A 19,975-nucleotide genomic window follows, 5' to 3' on the forward strand; every position below is an offset into this window, starting at 1 on the left:
GTGCTTAGGGTTGGGGGTGAGGGACACCAGAGGCGAGCAGCAGCCTCCATCCCACCCCAGGAACAAGGTAGCTCGCCTCTCCTCCAGTGCGTCCAGCAGGGTCTTGAGCTCTGCATCCGTGAACCGTGGTCCCCTCTTCGTGCTGCCATCGTGTTGGCTAAGATGTGTGTGTGTGTGTGGCGAGCGGAGGGCTAATATATGGCTGCAGATTGTCAGCTTCTCAAGTGGCAATTCCGACCCTGACGAATCGGACACCAGTTTTCATTGGAATCAATTGAGTTCCACGTGGCACCGGTGCTAACCCATTAACAGATCATGAATTGCTCCGGGAACGATGCCAATTTAGTTGTTATAGAAGTGCACAGATTCAGTCCCGGCATCTGCACTTGGTTTTGGAGATGGAGAACCCTGTCCACTACATTTGTCCATTTTAAATTACTTCGACCACAAATCACTCACCTAATTTATCAACATATTCTTGTGCCAATATAATTCGGTTAAATTACTAAACTCTGTGGACTCTTTTTATCACTCATAATTCAAGAATGATTGTATAATTATGATTCATAAAAATAGTGCGCAATATAGTGTCAAAACAAGACTGCACCGTCTCCACACATATTTGCAAGGCAGTTGGATTCATGAATAACAACCATCCGTTTACATGATTCCAATAGTTGTACATGATTTTTTTTAAAGTTGTACATATCACTTCCTCAAAGAAGCACTTAAAAGTTAATGAGGCAAGATCTAATTTCCCAAAGCAAGGCTGGGTATTGCAAATAACAGTTGAATTCCATCAAAGAATTGTACATGACATCCGTCACTACTGTTCTAGCATTTGCTTCCTACTGAAATCAAACTCAGAAGCTGATCATTGCAGGGCCTGATTACTTCCACTTCTTAATGACACACCTGAACCACGGTCCTCAACCTCACTGAACTATTGTCTATGTGAACCTATGATGCATGTGTGACCTCGCCTTTCACTGAATGTTCACAAATGACATAGAATTCAGAATCACTATGATCCCCAAGTACCTTACCCTCAGCTAAAATTACAGTCACTTCTGATTAAACAATTTTAGCTGCACACTTATCCTGTAATATTAGCTTTAGTTCAGTTGGCTGAACAGCTGATTTGGATGCAGAACAAGGCCAGCAGCATGGGTTCAATTCCCGTACTGGCTGAAGGCCCTGCCTTGACCCTGCCCTTCACTTGAGGTTTGGTGATCCTCAGGTTAAATCACCACCATTCAGCTCTCCCCTCAAAGGGGAAAGCAGCCTCTGGTCATCTGGGACTATGGTGACATTACATATATATTGTGTATATAATCTATATATATTATATATATATATATATAATACAACTTCTTTGACACAGCAGTTTATTAAAAATCGATCAGAACTTTAAATCTTTTCTTTACAGACAGGGAAAATGTAAAAATAAAGCATGGATCTTCTCTAAAAATGGAAGGGAAAAACGAGAATGTAAATTTACACGTAAGTTAATTAAAAAGTGACCGCGGATGCCTTGGGCCTCCAGCTTTCAATGGGCCAAAATTGGGTGAATTAAATACTTAAAGAATTGCTGCATAATCTTAAATGCTCTCTGTACAACACTCAGTCTCTTGTCACTTTGTTTTATGCTTCAAGCAGTATTTTTAGTAGGTCTTTTTCCACTGTAACATCATAAATTTCACTTCTTGTGACCTTGTAAGTCGTTTATAAAAGGATAAAAAGAATATGGTAATAAAAGGAACAAATTTGGCGAGTTTTAGAAGAACTGGTAAGAATAATGGAAATGGTAAGAAGGAAATTTGCTCAGTGTGAGAAAACAAAGTGGGGGGGAGGGGTAAGGAAAGGGATGGATGCTTAGAGATGCACAAATATTTTTCTCCTGTGAGAAATTGGCCTTGCCACTGCTGCCTCACCGCACCAGGGACCCGGGTTTAATTCCAGTCTTGGGTGACTGTCTGTGTGGAGTTTGTATGTTCTCCCCGTGTCTATGTGGGTTTTCTCCCTATGCTCTGGTTTCCTCCCACAGTCCAAGCATATGCAGGTTAGCTGGATTGGGCTAAATTGCCCCTCACTGTCCAATGGTTAGGTGGAGTTACAGGGATAGAGTGATGGAGTAGGCCCAGGTAGGGTGCTCTGTCAGAGGGTCGGTGCAGATGAGTGAGATGGACCGAATGGCCTCCTTCTCCACTGTAGGGATTCTATTCTGTTCTCACGATTATTCAAAATATTCCTCAGTTATTTCCTTGACATTTTTTCTGAACACACACCATTAGCTCAACACGATCAGTTGCAAGTTTCCTTCCAAGCCACACACCCTGACTTGGAACTATATCACTGTTCCTTCATTGTTACTGGGTCAAAATCCTGGAACTCCTCTCTAACAGCACAGTGGGTGTTCCTGCACCACTTGGACTGCAGCAACTCAAGAAGGCAGCTCATCACAACCTCCTCAGGAGCAATTAGGGATGGGTAATAAATGCTGGCCTAGCCAGCAACGCCCACATCCTGGAAATGGATTTTTAAAAATTTAATTGCATGTGAATCACTTGCAGGTCTTACCCGTATGTACAACTGTCTTCTAATTTTGTGTAGAACTTATCCTGTTGCAATTGTACGTACAATTGTAAATGTACTATGTTATCACAAGGTCTCGGAAAACGATTGGATTTATAATAGCAGTTCAACATATTCTGAAAAGAAGTCAAAGAAGATCAATTAACATAAAATTCTAATTCCAAACTTTCAGAATTCTTGCAGGGAACTCCATAGGCAGCATCCATAAACATAAGTTCAGTAGAGAATTCAGGAACTACCTCCTTACTGAGAGAATGATTAGAATGTGGAACTCGCTACTGCAATTAATAGCGAGTTGAGCTGACGAGCATAAATGCATTTGAAGTGAAGCTAAATGAATACTAGACAGAAAACAAAAGAATGGAACAGAATGGGAGGAGGCTGTTGTGGAGTATAAACAGGTATCGACTTATTGGGCTGAATGGCCTGTTTCTGTGCTGTAAATAACGTGCACTGTGTGACTGAAATTGAAAGAAAATGAAATGAGGTGTGTAGAACACATCCATTTGGACAGTTCAATATTCTGCTGTTTGGATTGGTTCAGGGGAGAGAAGGGGACTGTACAGCCTTGAATAAACGTTCTGAATTCTGCAAAAGTTTATTTTCTGGAGAGAAACCAAAGTGTAAGGAGGGACCAGGGAAGGATAGTGAAGATGTTGAAAAGGGTGCAGAGAGTGAGGTTCAGAATCTGGATTTTCCACCTCCACTTGAGCAGCACCAAGGCCAGCAAATCTGCCAATTCTGTTAAAATTCAGAGGCCCTTCAAGTAAACATTCCCTATTGCAGGGGATCACAAACTGGATGGGCTTCCGTGGAAGGACAGGATGATTGATATGGTTTGAGCTTCATGCAATTTCCAGCCATCCCACTGCTTCTCTTGAATCCGGCCTCTGATTGGACAAACTGGAATCGGTACGAAACTTAAATTGTATCAAGCAGGGTGAGCGTGGCGAGTTTGTGTAGGGGGTCGGGATCGAAGGCGCTGGCAACAGCGCTACTCCCGATGGCCCTGGGGAAATACTCAGGGAGTCCGGTAATAATAGCTTCATTGAGAATTTGGAAGCAGTTTCGCCAACACTTCGGGTTGGGGGCAGGGTCAACGGAAATGCTAATTCGGGGAACTACAGATTTGAGCCAGGAAAGTGGGATGGAAATTTTTGGAGGTGGGAGGAGAAGGGGATTAAGACACTAAAAGATTTGTTTCTTGGGGGCGGTTTGCGGGATTGAAGGAACTGGGAGTGAAGAATGGCCTGGAGCAGGGCGAAATGTTTAGATACATGCAGGTTCGAGATTTTGCCAGGAAGGAGATACAGAGCTTCTCGGTGGAGCCGGCCTCCACATTGCTGGAGGAGGTGCTGACAACAGGGGGACTGGAGAAGGGGGTAGTGGCAGCGGTTTACGGGGCTTTTTTGGAAGAGGAGAAGGCACCGCTGGAATGGATCAAGGCAAAGTGGGAGGAAGAGTTGGGAGAGGGTATGAAGGAGGCGTTCTGGTGTGAGTTGCTCAGGAGAGTGAATGCCTCCACCTCGTGCGCGAGTTGGGGCTGATACAGCTGAAGGTGGAATATAGAGCACACAAGGTTGAGGATGAGCCTGCTCTTTGAGGAGGTAGAAGATGTGTATGAACATTGGGTGGGGGGAGGGGAAAAATCACATTCACATGTTTTGGTCCTGTCCAAAACTGGAGGATTACTGGAAGGAGGTTTTTAGGGGAATCTCTAAAGTAGTGCACGTGAAACTGGATCTGGGCCCTCAGGAGGCCATATTCAGGGTGTCGGACCAGTCAGGGTTGGAAATGGATGCAGAGCCAGATGTTGTAGCCTTCGCCTCGTTGATCGTCCAAAGGCGGATGCTGTTGGGATGGAGATCAACCTCTCCACCCTGTGCCCTGGCGTGGCGGAGGGACCAGCTGGAATTATTAACACTTGAGAAGGTTAAGTTTGAGCTGAGGGGAAGGAGGGGGTTCTACAATTCATGAGCATTATTCATTATGTACTTTAAAGAATTTGATTACATCAGGTGGGAGGAGGGAGACTGTATGTGTTAATGGTGACTATGGGTGCTTCCTGATTCCTTTTTGTTATTTGTTTATGTTAACATGCGGGCTGCTGTTTGGGGGTTTGGTGGGATTGTTGCTGTTGATATGGGGATTGACATTGTATTCGTTACTGCTCAGTGTTTCTTGTTGGCGGGTGTAAATCTGGGAGAAAATGTGAATAAGGAGGAGAATTTAAAAAAAATTTTTTTAAAGGGTGAGTGTGGAGAAGGAGCAACAGTAAGAGTAGAGCCTGGGAGAGGGGCCGCTGGCAAAGAGCAGGTAGGGAGCTGGCCTCAGAGAGGTGAGTGTGCAAAAGTAAAGTGGGTGCTTGAGCATGTCTGAGAGAGATGAGAGCGAGTGAGTGCGAGAGAGAAGGTTGACAGTGAGTGTGAGAGAGATGAGTGAGTGTGTGAGAGAGATATGAGAATGAATGTGTGTGTGGGGGAGAGATGAGAGTGATTGTGAGCGAGATGAGAGTGTGGGCCTGTGAGTGAGAGAGAGGGGAAAGTGTGTGTCTGTGAATGAGAGAGAGATGAGAGTGTGTGTATAAGAGACAGATGACTGTGTGTGAGTGGGGGAGATGAGAATCCAGCATTCCAGCAACACACTTCCCATTGGAACCCAAGGAGTAGTAACACTTCCACTCATAGAACCCAATAAAAATGACAAAAAGACCAAAGTGTGTTTTTAATAAGAACTTTTTAATTATAGTAAACATATACGTACAAGAAATAGAAAATACTTTCATAAATAAAGTTTTGTACCTATTGTGCAAAAACAATCTTTTTTTTGTAGTTTGGCTCTTAAATACAATAAGAATGTTTCTCAGGGGTTCCTTCAGTACTCTTTGCATGTCAAAAGGGTTCCATGGCTGGAAAAGGTTGGAAAACGCTACTATATCGTGTTGCCCAAGGACTGTCACATAACCGCATATTATACTCATCCACATGCAATGTACATCCACTAGTATACTTTTAGGCAGAAAGATCAACTGATGAAAATAATGCCAAACACAACATTCAAGTGCAAAAGTACACAAATAAATATGCCCCTGCAACCCACAACCCCTGGACCAGGGAGTAAGGCTGAAGGCAGAGAGCTCATCCACTTTACACCACACTACTTGTCAACTCTATAAGGCCTGTAACACTGTGGATAGACATGAATAAAACTCACAGGAAGAGATTCCTGATCATTTTCATCACTTAAATCAATAACAAGATGCAAAACTATTAGAAAGTAGACAATCCTAATGTTCTTTGACAGTGTTGCCGGAGAAGGTAGTTATATTTTTGAGATTATTGGGATCAATACATCTCCTATAGCTTAGTCCTTATATCTGAGGTAGATTTTTCTAATATTAACTAAGCTGCTTGGTGGTTTGGTCCAAAGATCGATACATTTTATTCAAAGCACAAGTGCCACTTTCAGCATTTATACCATGGAGGGTATTGTTCTGACTTTCTGCACACACCATATTGATTTACATACAACACTACCCATTTGCTGAACTAATCCTTTTTTGCAGAAACTACCAAGTATTGTTTCTTGTTTGCTCATGAAAAAAAGAGTTAGGTGATTTTCTTATCAGTCTTGTGCTGATCTGATTTTAATGATGCACATATGGAGCATCTGATGAAATAGTATTTCCAATGATTCATTGCTTTTTAAAAAATATCTCTTAACAAAAGCTTGCATCTGATCCTATAAATCAACCAATAGTGAAAGCATGTGACCTATTTCCATTTCCAAATACATTCCCCCATATGAATTAATGTATGGTGTGTGACTGCCCCCTACTGTTAAATTGCAGAATTTCCAAATTAGTTCAGAATGTAGCCTCAGGGCAGAAACCAACTCGTACAGGAATGTTTTATGATGCCTCAATGGCTGTGGTAGGCAAAAATGGCCTTTATTTCATTGAACTTCTACAAGGTTAGCATGCCAGTAACATAATTCTATTAATTTTACCGCAGAGATGACAGCATAGCTATTATTTACTCTTTTTTGGCTCTTAGATTTGATATTTTGTCCTTCTTTCTTTCCCAACAGTTTGTCTGCATGTTGAATATTGAGGCAATAAATAAAAATTAGAGTTATGTACTAAAATTAAAATAGTTTCTGGTAGTGAGCTAATTTTGGTGAGTGCATTTTGCCATATATTACACTAATGTACTTTACAAACATATTCATCTAGCTCCATGGTGACTCTTACAATTACATTTAACAGCAGCTCACATAAAATGCATTTTAAGTGTAATGGTAAGTGTCTTTACATTAGTACAGATGTTTATTTCCACATGTTATTTTTGCTGTTTCAAAATATGGAACAATTTAGGGTTTTCACATGTTTCAAAACTGAAATGATAAAATATCTGGGCAACACAGTGGCACTGCTGTCACACAGTGCCGGGCATCCAGCTTCAATTCTGACCTCGGGTGACTGTCTGTGTGGAGTTTGCACACCCTCCCTGTGTCTGCGTGGGTTTCCTCCGGGTGCTCCGGTTTCCTCCCACAAAGATGTGCAGGTTAGGTGGATTGGCCATTCTAAATTGCCTCTTAGTATGCAAAGGTTAGGTAGGGTCACGGGGATAGGATGGGGTTTGGGCCCAGATCGGGTGCTCTTTTGGAGGGTTGGTGCAGATTGATGGGCTGAATGGCCTCCTTCTGCACAGTGGGGATTCTATGATTTATTGGCATGCAGTTTTCTGTGCAGTTCATTGCTTATGTTTTTTTAAATGTTTTTATTAAAGATTTTCCAATTTTCCAATAAATTTAACAGCAAAACCCACAATACCACATATACAAAAACCAACATAACAACAACCCCCACCGACCCTATCCACCCCCAACCGCCAATAATAACAAAAAGGACCACCAAATAAACAAGCAAAATAAACTAAACCCACATCCCCGCAACTGACTAATTCCTTCAAGTAGGTAATGAATGGCTGCCATCTTTGGTAGAACCCCTCCACTGACCCCCTAATGGTGTACTTGCCTTTCTCCAGGTACAACAATTCCATTAGGTCACCTGTCCATACCGAGGCACTGGGCAGAGATGAAGGCCTCCACCCCAGCAGAACTCACCTCCGAGCAATCAGCGAGGCAAAGGCAAGGCCTTCACTCCCATCCAGTTTGCCACTTACAAAGTGTATTTTTGATCATATAAATTCTTTGCATCTGTTAAGATCTAAATATTATTTGATTGATTAGCCCGTAATCTTTTTGTGTCAGCAGAAAATAGCTATTTGATATATTGTTGCTCTTGTGCTTAAAGATTATTCTCTATTCGTAGCATTTGCCAGACAATACCAGGAGTGTTTTTTTAAATCAAGGATATGTTGTAAAAAAAAATGGTGGATGAGAACCATAGAAATGGCTTGTCCATGCTGACCCAATACCCAGGTGCCCTTTCTAATTCTGTCTTCTTGCACACGGTCCTTAGCCCTGTAGCTTACAGCAGTGTTATTCAAAGGTTTTTGCCCGGGACCCATTTTTACCAACCAGCCGACCTTCACGACCTATGCCGGCTGGCCTTCGCGACCCACAGCAGCCGACCTTCGCGCCCCACCATTTTCACTTACTTTTAATGTGACAGGGGAGTCTGCTTGGTCCTCACAATCCCACTTGCTTTGTTATTCAATGTTCCATTTCTGATAATGGCTTCAGCTGATGATTTAAGATCTCACCTTTCAGCCAGTCCACTTGTGGCAGGATGACACGGGGCAGATGGGATGTTTTGGATTCCGTACTCCTTTAGACAATTTGTGAATTCTAGCAAAATGCACTGTGGCTCATTGTCTCTAACAAATTGTTCAGGATAACCGAATCTTGCAAAACTCTCACCCAGAACTCTCTACAGCAAAATATAGATAGATTGGAGAGTCGGGCAGAGAAATGGCAGATGACGATCATCCAGGCAAATGCGAGGTGATGCATTTTCGAAGATCCAATTCAAGAGCTGACTATACGGCCAATGGAAGAGTCCCCCTTCCCCCCTCCCCCTCTCCTCCCCTCTCCCCCCCTCTCCCCCCCCCTCTCCCCTCCCCTCTCCCCCCTCTCCCCTCCCCCCTCCCCCCCCCCCTCCCCCTCCCCCCCCCCCCCCTCCCCCTCCCCCTCCCCCTCCCCCCTCCCCTCCCCCCTCCCCCTCCCCTCCCCCCCTCCCCTCCTCCCCCCTCCCCCCTCCCCTCCCCCCCCTCCCCCTCCCCTCCCTCCCTCCCCTCCCTCCCCCCTCCCCCCCCTCCCCCCTCTCCCCTCCCCTCCCCTCCCCCTACCCTCCCCCTCCCCTCCCCCCTCCCCCCTCCCCTCCCCCCTCCCCTCCCCCTACCCCCTCCCCCTCCCCCCTCCCCCTCCCCTCCCCCCTTCCCTCCCCTCCCCCCTTCCCTCCCCTCCCCCTCCCCTCCCCCCTCCCCCGTCCCCTCCCCTTCCCTACCCCCTCCCCTCACTACCCTACCCCCTCCCCTACCCCCCTCCCTCCCCCCTCCCTCCCCTCCCCTCCTCCCCTCCTCCCCCTCCCCTCCCCCCTCCCCTCCCCTCCCCCCTCCCCTCCCCTCCCCCACCCCCCTCCCCTCCCCCCTCCCCTCCCCCCCTCCCCCTCCCCCCTCCCCTCCCTCCCCTCCCCCCTCCCCTCCCCTCCCCCTCCCCCTCCCCTCCTCCCCCCTCCCCCCTCCCCTCCCCCCCCTCCCCCTCCCCTCCCTCCCTCCCCTCCCTCCCCCCTCCCCCCCCCTCCCCCCTCTCCCCTCCCCATCCCCTCCCCCCTCCCCCTCCCCCCCCTCCCCCCTCCCCTCCCTCCCTCCCCCTCCTCCCCTCCCCCTCCCCTCCCCCTCCCCTCCCCCTCCCCCCTCCCCTCCCCCCTCCCCTCCCCCCTACCCCCCTCCCCTCCCCCTCCCCCTCCCCTCCCCCCTTCCCTCCCCTCCCCCCTCCCCTCCCCCCTCCCCCTCCCCCCTCCCCCTCCCCTCCCCCCTTCCCTCCCCCCTCCCCCCATCCCCTCCCCTTCCCTACCCCCTCCCCTCCCCCCTTCCCTCCCCCCTCCCCCGTCCCCTCCCCTTCCCTACCCCCCTCCCTCCCCTACCCCCTCCCCTCCCCCCCTCCCTCCCCCCTCCCCTCCCTCCCCTCCTCCCCCCTCCCCTCCCCCCTCCCCTCCCCTCCCCTCCCCCCCTCCCTCCCCCCTCCCCTCCCTCCCCTCCTCCCCCCTCCCCTCCCCCCTCCCCTCCCCTCCCCCTCCCCTCCCCTCCCCCACCCCCTCCCTCCCCCCTCCCCTCCCCCCCTCCCCCCTCCCCTCCCCCCCCTCCCCCTCCCCTCCCCCCTCCCCTCCCCTCCCCCTCCCCCTCCCCTCCCCCCCTCCCCTCCTCCCCCCTCCCCCCTCCCCTCCCCCCCCTCCCCCTCCCCTCCCTCCCTCCCCTCCCTCCCCCCTCCCCCCCCTCCCCCCTCTCCCCTCCCCTCCCCTCCCCCCCCCTCCCCCCTCCCCTCCCTCCCTCCCCTCCTCCCCTCCCCCTCCCCTCCCCCTCCCCTCCCCCTCCCCCTCCCCTCCCCCCTCCCCTCCCCCCTACCCCCTCCCCCTCCCCCCTACCCCCTCCCCCTCCCCCCTCCCCCTCCCCCCTTCCCTCCCCTCCCCCCTCCCCCGTCCCCTCCCCTTCCCTACCCCCTCCCCTCCCCCCCTCCCTCCCCCCCTCCCTCCCCCCCTCCCTCCCCCCTCCCCTCCCTCCCCTCCTCCCCCCTCCCCTCCCCCTCCCCTCCCCTCCCCCCCTCCCCTCCCCCCTTCCCTCCCCCCCTCCCTCCCTCCCCCCTCCCTCCCTCCCCCCTCCCTCCCTCCCCCCCCCCCCCCTCCCTCCCCCCTCCCTCCCTCCCCCCCCCCCCTCCCTCCCCAAGCGATGCCGAGAGCTTCCTTATTTATTTGTACATAGTTAATTTCTGCTTTGTCCAAGGATCTTGATGCAAACACTATTGGCTTCTCTTCACCATTGGGATTAAGTAAGAAACTACAGCTCCCACCCCATAAGGCGATACATCGCAAGCCAGTTGCAAGGGTAACTTCTGATCAAGGTTAGGTGGATTGGCCATGACAATTTGCCCTTAGTGACCAAAAAAGGTTAGGAGGGGTTATTGGTGTGATGATATGATCTGCATACTCGTCTGCCATTGGGCCAGAACGTCGGCTTACCATTGGCCCTGGTCGGTCATGTGCCTCTCGACCGATTGGCCGAGAGGCTGAGTTAACCACGCCTCTATCAACGAGGTATAAATGCTCAGAAGCCTGACGATCGGCCTTTTCCACTGTAGACGATCGCCAGGCTGTGTTCTAGTTAATTAAAGCCTGACATTGGTAAATCACTCGCCTCGCGTGCAATTGATGGTGCATCAATTGGGTTACGGGGATAAGGTGGAAGTGAGGGTTTAAGTGGGTTGGTGCAGACTCGATGGGCCAAATGGCTTCCTTCTGCACTGTATGTTCTATGTAAAGTGTGTCAGGACTTCTCACTTTAGCAGTGCCTCCTTAGCTTTTACAAAGGTTTTCTCGCACCTATCCACCCATCCATTTCTTGTTTTGACACAATAGCTTGTGTAAAGGCTTGAGAATAGTTGATAGATTAGGGACAAACCTTCAAAAATAGTTTAACAAGTCCAAAACGAACGTTTTGAGATAAAGGCACCTCAGCAATTTCTTTTATTTTTGAAGGCAATTTGTGCAGTCTTTTTGCATCTAATATGTGCTCCAGTTATTCAATGGAAGATTTGAAGAATTCACATTCATCCTTCCATATTTGTAGTCTGTAATCATCTTATCTCCAGAGTTTAGCATCTAAATTTTGAAGTTGCTCTTCGTCATTCTTTCCCGTAACTAAGATATTGTCTAAGTAGCATTGGACTCCTTCTAGTCTACTGAGAATTTAATCCAGGGAACATTGGAACAACGCCGGTGATGCCAAATGGAAATCTTTTATATCTGAATAGCCCTTTGTGTGTCACGATTGTTCATTTGACATGTTTGGTTCTTGTTTTTTATAATTCTTGGTTGAATCTTGTTTCTGTCTCCAAAATGCACTTTGATGTGCCCCTTTTTACCACAATTCTTGCATTTTGTATCTACTCCAGCAATCAGTTGCTGTGTACCCAGTTTTTGCATATTGGTGGCAATTTTGAACCTGTGTCTGTGTTTGGGTTTCAGCCGACATTTTCTGGATTTTAGTGCTGAAGCTTAAATGCTGCACTTCCTTAGCTGCTAGTTCCATCGAGATTGTGACTTCTAAAGCCCCCTTTAGGTCTACGTTGCTTTCTGTTAACCGCCTTTTCTGGATAGCTTCGCTTCTTAGCCCACACACTAGTCTTTCTAATGGTGTTGTTCAAGATATCTCCAAATTCACAGGATTCTGCTAATTTCTTTAAAGTAGTTATAAATTGTGTGATTGATTCACCTTCGTGCTGATTTGGTTTATGGAACTTGAGCCTCTCAGCAATGACCAACGGTTTACGTGAGAAATGGCCCTGCAATACCTGCACAATCTCATCGTAGCTTTTTGAAGCTGGTTTTTCTGGTTGCGCCAGACTGTGCAGGAGGTTTAAAATCAGGAAATTCGGACCTACTATATCCTCTGCAATTTCGTTTGCCGGGACAAAGCATTTGAATCTTTCTGTGTATGAGCTCTAGTGCTCGGTGCTTTCATCATATGATCCCATGGTGCCAAAAACTTCCACTAGTTTACTATGGTTTACACTTTTCGTTCCTGTTAAACAAGGTGACCCTGAGCTCAGCCTGCTCCTTTCCGAGGTTGCAAAACTCCCCTTGTTCTCAATTAATTATTGCAGGGTATCTGTTACTTCATTTGCTCGTGACAGTAGGGGGAACAGAGCTTTCCAGGATGAACACGTGGCTAGCTTCTTTTAATGTTGTTTTCACTGAATTCTTCGTTTAAAATTTGGTACTTTCGATGGTTGCTGCTATTATTTGGCACCCCTCCATTGCCAGCTTTGGTGGTAGTGATGTTTCAAATCTTCTATTCCCTTTGGATGGCTGCACATGGATCGATGATTTTTCTTACTCCACTGGATTTCTGCAGGTATTTTTTAGTGTAGATTAACCACCTCGTGACCGGTATCTTTGTGGTATTTTTAAAGGATAGGCTTGCAGATCACGAAAGTACAAACAAACAAGAGCTTTATTGGAAACGTGTCTTGTCTACAGGCTGATAGCCGAGACTGACTGTTTCCATCTTTAAAACAACATTATAAGACCCATCTTTAAAATACCATTACAAAACCCAATTTTAAAATATCATTACAAAACCCATCTTTAAAACACCAATGACTTTGACAAACAGACATCCAGACTCGAAACATTAATCGCCCTTCTCTCGCGACAGATACGGTCAGACATTCTGAGATTGACCAGTATATTCTATTTTTATTACTAAACCCATCCTTAAAAGACCATTACAAACCCTACATTTAAAAGACCATTACAAACCCCATCTTCAAAACAGCATTACAAAACCTATTGTTAAAATATCATTAGAAAACCCATCCTTAAAACCTCATTACAAAACCCATCCTTTAAATAATAGCAGCAACCAATGGCTTTGAGAGTTAGCCATATTGAAACGTTACCTCCCTTCTCTCTGCACAAATGCTGTCAGACATGCTGAGATTGACCAGTATTTTCTGCTTTTATTACAAAACCTATCTTTTCGATTGAGTATTTCATCACCTGTCCAAATCACCTTCTTTCTAGTCCATACTTTATTTCCAGGTGCAATCGATGACACACTTTGGGGTGTTTTTTTACACTACAGGCTAAATTACAAACTAAAATACAGATCATATAAATGTAAGTCATTGTTGATGCAATGATACAGCTACTGTAAGTTATGTAAACTATCATGAAAACTAGCCAATCTCTCGAGGAAGTATTCCATTACTACGCAATTTTTTAAAAACTACTTTTGAAGTTACGGTTGCATCATATTTAGGTGAATACATTTAGAAATATGTTCGAAAAAGTTTGTCTTCACAGTTTTTTTTTATAAATGTTTTTTATTGAGTTTTCATATTTTATATATTACAAATTACAAATTATTAAAGAGAAAAAAAGAAAACACAAAAATTTAACATGAATATTTACAGGTAAGCATCTTCATAACAACAATTGTGTCCGCCTCCTTTAGCCAGCATACATATTTTACATTCCCCAATATGGCCGAGGCACATGTTTATAGGCATTTATTTATAGTTTGGTTTTGGGCCTTGGCTTGCCATCAAACCCCCATAACGAGCTACCTTCCCCCAATTCCCGTTCATTTTCCCCTGATTCTTGGCCACCCGATTATTCTTCCTCTTGTACGTTGGCCACAAACAGGTCCCGGAACAATTGCATGAATGGCTCCCACGTTCTGTGGAAGCCGTCGTCTGACCCTCGGATGGCGAATTTGATTTTCTCCATTTGGAGAGATTCCGAGAGGTCAGACAGCCAGTCTGCAGCTCTGGGCGGTGCTGCTGACCGCCAGCCAAACAGGATTCTACGGCGGGCGATCAGGGAGACAAAGGTAAGGGCGTCCGCCCTCCTCCCCAGGAATAGATCTGGCTGGTCTGAAACCCCGAAGACCGCCACTATCGGGCATGGCTCCACCCTCACCCCCACCACTTTGGACATAGCCTCGAAGAAGGCTGTCCAGTACTCCACAAGTCTGGGGCAAGACCAGAACATGTGGGCGTGGTTGGCCGGGCCTCTTTGGCACCACTCACATCTGTCCTCCACCTCCGGGAAGAACCTACTCATACGGTTTCTCGTTAAGTGGGCTCTATGTACCACTTTTAGTTGCGTCAGGCTGAGCCTTGCGCACGTGGAGGTGGAGTTGACCCTATGCAGTGCTTCGCTCCAGAGTCCCCACCCTATCTCCATCCCCAGGTCGTCCTCCCATTTCCTTCTTGTTGCGTCCAGTACGGTGTCGTCCCTATCTACCAGTCGGTCATACATGTCACTACAGTTCCCTTTCTCTAGGATACTTGCGTCCAGTAGGTCTTCCAATAGTGTCTGTCGTGGCGGTTGTGGGTACGTCCTTGTCTCCTTTCGTAGGAAGTTTTTGAGCTGCAGGTACCGTAGCTCGTTCCCCCCAGCTAGCTGAAATTTCTCTGTCAGTTCGTCCAGTGTTGCGATCCTGTCGTCCGTGTATAGGTCCCTGACTGTCAGTGTCCCCCCGTCCTGCCTCCACCTTTTGAAGATGGCGTCAGTCAGTGCTGGTTTGAACCTATGGTTGTTGCAGATGGGAGCCTTGTCCGACATTTTGTACAGGACAAATTGCTGCCGCAGTTGGTTCCAGGATTGGAGGGTGGCTGTCACCACTGGGCTGCTGGAGTGTTTTTTGGGTGGGGATGGGAGTGCTGCCGTGGCGAGGGCCCGGAGGGAGGTCCCCATGCAGGAGGCCTCCTCTGCACGCACCCACTCGGCTTCTGGCTCCTGGATCCATCCCCTTACTCGCTCGGCTGTTGCCGCCCAGTGGTAGAATTGTAGATTCGGGAGGGCTAGCCCCCCCCCTGGATTTTGTTTTTTGTAGGACCTTCTTTGGGATCCTAGCATTTTTACCCCCCCCATACGAACGCCATGATAAGTTTGTCCAGCGCTTTGAAAAAGGCCTTGGGGATGTAGATCGGAATGGATCTAAACAGGAAGAGGAACCTGGGCAGTACGCTCATTTTGATCGTCTGAACTCTCCCCGCGAGGGAGAGCGGGAGTGTGTTCCATCTTTGCAGGTCCTTTTTAACCCTCCATCAGGCTGGTGAGGTTCCATTTGTGGATCCCTTTCCAGTCATGGGCTATTTGGATCCCCAGGTAGCGGAATTTATGTTGGGCTTGTTTGAACGGCAGCCCCTTTAGTGCTGCCCCCCCCCCCCCCCCCCCCCCTTGCGGGTGTACTGGGAAGATCTCACTTTTGCTCATGTTGAGTTTGTAGCCCGAGAAGGCTCCAAACTCTTTCAGGAGCGCGATGATTCCGTCCATGCTGCTTTGTGGGTCCGAGATGTAGAGGAGCAGATGCTGCCCTGAGCGCGATTGCTAGCGGTTCGATTGCTAGTGCGAACAGCAGCGGGGACAGTGGGCATCCTTGCCTGGTGCCCCTGTGCAGCTGGAAGTATTGGGAGTTGGTATTGTTGGTCCGTACACTCGCCATGGGAGCGTTGTATAGGAGCTTTACCCAAGCGGTGAACCCTTGTCTTCACAGTTGAGGGCTGCCAGATATCTTCAATAGAAGGGCCTGCTTCTGGAGAGAAATGAGTCAGGCATGTTGATATGAAAAGTAGGAATTATCCGAGAAGCCTTCTTAGATGTTTCTCCATAAATAGACTACCGTTCCCAGCATATAAAGAGGAGTTCAAAGTATTCCCTAATGTGCAGCTGGCAAGAAAACATGGAGTTGCAGGCAATGATTAATTAACTCTGCAACTAGGTAGCTTTGGCTGCATGCCTGAATCATTTTAAAGCATTTATTTAATTAAATATCCATAATCAGGGACACGTAATGTCGCTGATTTCAGGTGTTATGGAATTTCTAAACTGGTTTATCTTCGAAACTATTGTCAAATCAGTTCTGCGACAGGACCTGAACTGTTCACAAGGCTGCAGAGATGCCTTGCAGCAAACTGTGGCGAGAGAAGCAGGGTTAACATTTCAAGTCAAATATGACTCTTCTCCAAAAGAAGATCCTTCCTCAGACGGTCATGTTCAACTTGAAATGTTAACTCTTCCTCTCTCTCTCGCCACAGATGCTGCCAGACTTGCTGAGTATTTCAAGCACTTCTTTTTGTTTTAGATTTCGAGCACCCAGACTATTTTGCTCTGAGAAATGCAAAGATGCATCTCTAGAGATGCAAAGCCCTGGGCTAAGGAGGCTGTGGATTCAAATATTGTGGGTTCTGCGATTAAAATTAAGGATGCATGCTGAATATCATTACGTAGATAATTGCACATGTAGTTGTGTATGTACAGACATGGAGGTTACTTTTCTAATATGTGGCATATGACAATGGTCATGATTTGGTTTTCAAGCTTTTAAACAGCTTTAGGAAGCTCTTCACTGCAGAGAGCAATAGGAACTGTGGCATCTACATTGTAGGTTGTGATCACCCAACCCCTCGCCAATACGTGGTCACCCAGAACATAAACCCAGGTAACTGGAATTGACTGACACAAGACTGTTGTTTTACAAGATAAAGAGTGTGTCAGACTTCGGGAAAAGCACATATAAGCACTCAGGGGATACATTGTGAGTTAGCACTAACGTAGATAAGTGTCCAGTTAGTTTGGTTCGCACCTCATGACATTAAAAACAGTAGAGACCGTGAACCCTGACAACAGTAATATTGTCAAGTTCTGTACACCAGAGAGTTATTTCACATACCAATCTACAACACTGATATGTATCCAACGATGTGGAAAATTGCCCAGGTATACCCCATCCACAAAATAAAAGAACAAATCTAACTTGGCCAGTTGCTGCCCTGGTATTCTGCTCCCAATCATCAATAAAGTAATGGAAGGAGTAATCAATATTGCTTCAAAAACACCACCTCATTAATAACCAGCACAATGCTGATCAGTTTATAGTCTGTCAGAACTGTTTGGACCTCATCACAGCCTTGATGACCAAAGAGAATAGAGATTAGCTGTCTTCAACATCAAGACATCATTCAGCCAAGGGACCATAAACATTTGTTTGGAGTCATACCTGTCACAAAGGAAGATGGATGTATTTATCAGAGGCTACACAGTCACAGGATATCACTGCAGGAATGCTTCAGTACAGTGTCCTCAACCCAATTATTTTCAGTTGCTTCATCAGTGACCCTCCGTCACGAGATTAGGCGTGGGGTTGCTCACTCACAACTACACAGTTATTCAGCTCCAATCTCCAATTATTGTCAGATAACATAACAGTCCCTGCCAACTCACATGAGGACCAAGATACAAATCAAACCTGGGTGGACAAGTAGCAGGTAAAGGTTTTAGTGGAATATGTTAATTTCAGTTGTATTCTCACACATCAAGCTGAATGAGGCCATGGCAATATTAACTGCCAGTCTTATTAATAGATTTCTGGCTGACCTCCTCCCATAATTGGTGGGAAATGATTGGGAAGGAGCTGCTTGCCGACAGAATCCCAGGCAGCCCTTTGCAGTCTGTTGGCACCAAGGTATTCAAGGGGACTGAGGTTATCGCCATAAACTAGGTGTCTTTGCTGTTAATTTCCCTCCTGGATCCTGTTGTCTTTGATGTGAAGCTATTCTGAAGTGTTCCTCCAGAGCCTACAAAAGAAAGTAAAACCCATATTTGAAGTGAACTCTGAGTTTGACCCTTTTCTGACTAGTGTTCACTTCACTAGACGAGGCTTTCCTACTCAGGTCAGATATAAATAGTGCGCAGGGCTCAATGAGATCATTGCTATATATAAATCCCACTGGTTTAAAGCAGGTGCATTGCTGCGCAGTCAGAAGAACAAGTTCACGTTGAAAACAGGCAGAGAATCAACAGAAAACCCATCCAATTAATGCCTACCAGCCTGGTTTTCGCTGGGCAAGTAGGATTTAAATCAATCCTCGTATATCACCTTTCCTTTATGTTTCTGGAGATCCTCATTACACACACAAGGGGCGGGATTCTCCGAGACTGCGCCCAGAAATCCCGATCGGTGCGGGGGCGGAGAATGGCTCTTTACTGCGAAATCTGGTCCGACGCCCTGAATCGCCGAGAATTGCGCAGTTTACGCAGCGCGGGCAGGGGGGCCATTGACAGAGGCCCCCGCGGCAATTTTCCCAGGAAAACTGGCCACGTTCTCAATGGCGTGGTTCTAACCATGTTTTGCCTGTCGGGAACGGCCGGTGATGGCTACGGACTCCGTCCGCGGCCGCCCTGGTGGGGGGCAGGGGGATCCTTCACCGGGGGGAGTCTCACAGACGATCAGGCAAGCGATCAGGCGACACCAATCCGGAGGCACGTGCAGTCTCAGGGGGGGGCCTACTTCGTTCATCATGGTCCGCGTTGTGAGTCCGCCATGTCGCACGGGGCGGCCGCCATGCGCATTCGCAGCATCCCGATCGGAGTGCAGGGCCCCGTATCCGCAGCCAGAGCTGTGAGGAGCACTCTGGGGCCCTGCTAGTCCCCTGCAGGTAGGAGAATCACTCTGGAATTTCTTAAGGAAAGTCCAGAGTGAAACGCCCACGTTCTGACGCAGGCCTGGGGACATAGCCACATAATTGGAGAATTACGCCCATTGTCTATGGCAGTTCATGGAGGAAGCCCACTACAATACCTGAAGTGATTAGGCAGCAAATGTAGCCGTATCAGTGCTTCCCACATCCCAAGAACAATTTTTTTAAAATATAGATGCCTTCAGTAAACTTCTCAGGAAGCTTTGAACTGTACATTGCTCTAGAGCAGCTTTGTGTCAGTTCACAAGACGTGTACTGGAGCCAAATATGTTTTCCAGATAGTGAGATGATCTGTTCAACACGACCAAAGCAAACCAATTAGAGATGGCTCCTGGAGTTAGGTTTACATAACAGGAAACCTTGGGACTCAAACAATTGCCTTTCATAAATTGGATTGAAATCCGGTGAGATATTAATGTTGTTCTTTTACTTATCAAACATGTTAGAATTCACCTGTTTTTTTTTGACAGATTATAATGGAACAGTACAGAAGATTTGCCTGGGTGGCTTGGTTTACACAGATTTTTATCACTGTCAGCATTACTGTTTCTTTTCTGGTGCTTGGATCTACAATGAAGCATACATGTATGTCAACTTTTCTTGATATTGAATTTAATTATCCAAGAATTTAGCAATAGATAGCAAATTAGTCATCATATATATTTAAACTCTCAATTCAGGATGTACTTTAATTGTTTGTCTCACAGGTAATTTTTATGGCCCTTTTTTGAACTAGGGCTGAATTCTCTGTTTGGGAGACGATGTTCTCCCGCTGGAGATCAATCTCTTTTTTGGCTACACTCCTGTTCAGCATTCTGGGATGTCAATCTACATTAAAGATCCTACATGACGGCAGGTTGTTGTTTGTAGGATGAGGACCTTGCATGTTACATAATTGATAAATACAGAGTTTTAGCAAAAGATTGAAGCTGTAAGATATAGCTGGGGGAATAAAAGACATGCTTGGTAAGTTAAAAGAAAATTAACATGCAGTGCAAATAGATTTCTGCTCTTCCCATCCAGTCCAAGGTCATCTCATTCACCACTTCATGATTGTTTCTTTGCACAGCTTCAGAGTTCATCTTCACCTGAAGTATATTGTGTTAGGTTTAGGGATTTGATCAAATAACCAAAAGTTGAAGTGGGGAAT

The 19,975-nt window shown here is 47.0% G+C and overlaps 1 protein-coding gene across 4 annotated transcripts in view; it reads left to right on the forward strand.

Annotated features, from left to right (window-relative positions):
• Window positions 1-19,975, forward strand: part of si:ch211-51h4.2 — a 477,954-nt gene that overhangs the window by 434,440 nt on the left and 23,539 nt on the right. For all 4 annotated transcript variants that reach the window (XM_038815048.1, XM_038815049.1, XM_038815047.1 and 1 more), the window contains one exon: window positions 19,296-19,410. In XM_038815048.1, coding sequence (XP_038670976.1) covers window positions 19,296-19,410 — 115 coding nt within the window. The remainder of the gene's footprint in view (window positions 1-19,295; window positions 19,411-19,975) is intronic.

Source organism: Scyliorhinus canicula, chromosome 13 (genome assembly GCF_902713615.1).
Source record: "Scyliorhinus canicula chromosome 13, sScyCan1.1, whole genome shotgun sequence".
NCBI classification, from domain to species: Eukaryota; Metazoa; Chordata; class Chondrichthyes; order Carcharhiniformes; family Scyliorhinidae; genus Scyliorhinus; species Scyliorhinus canicula.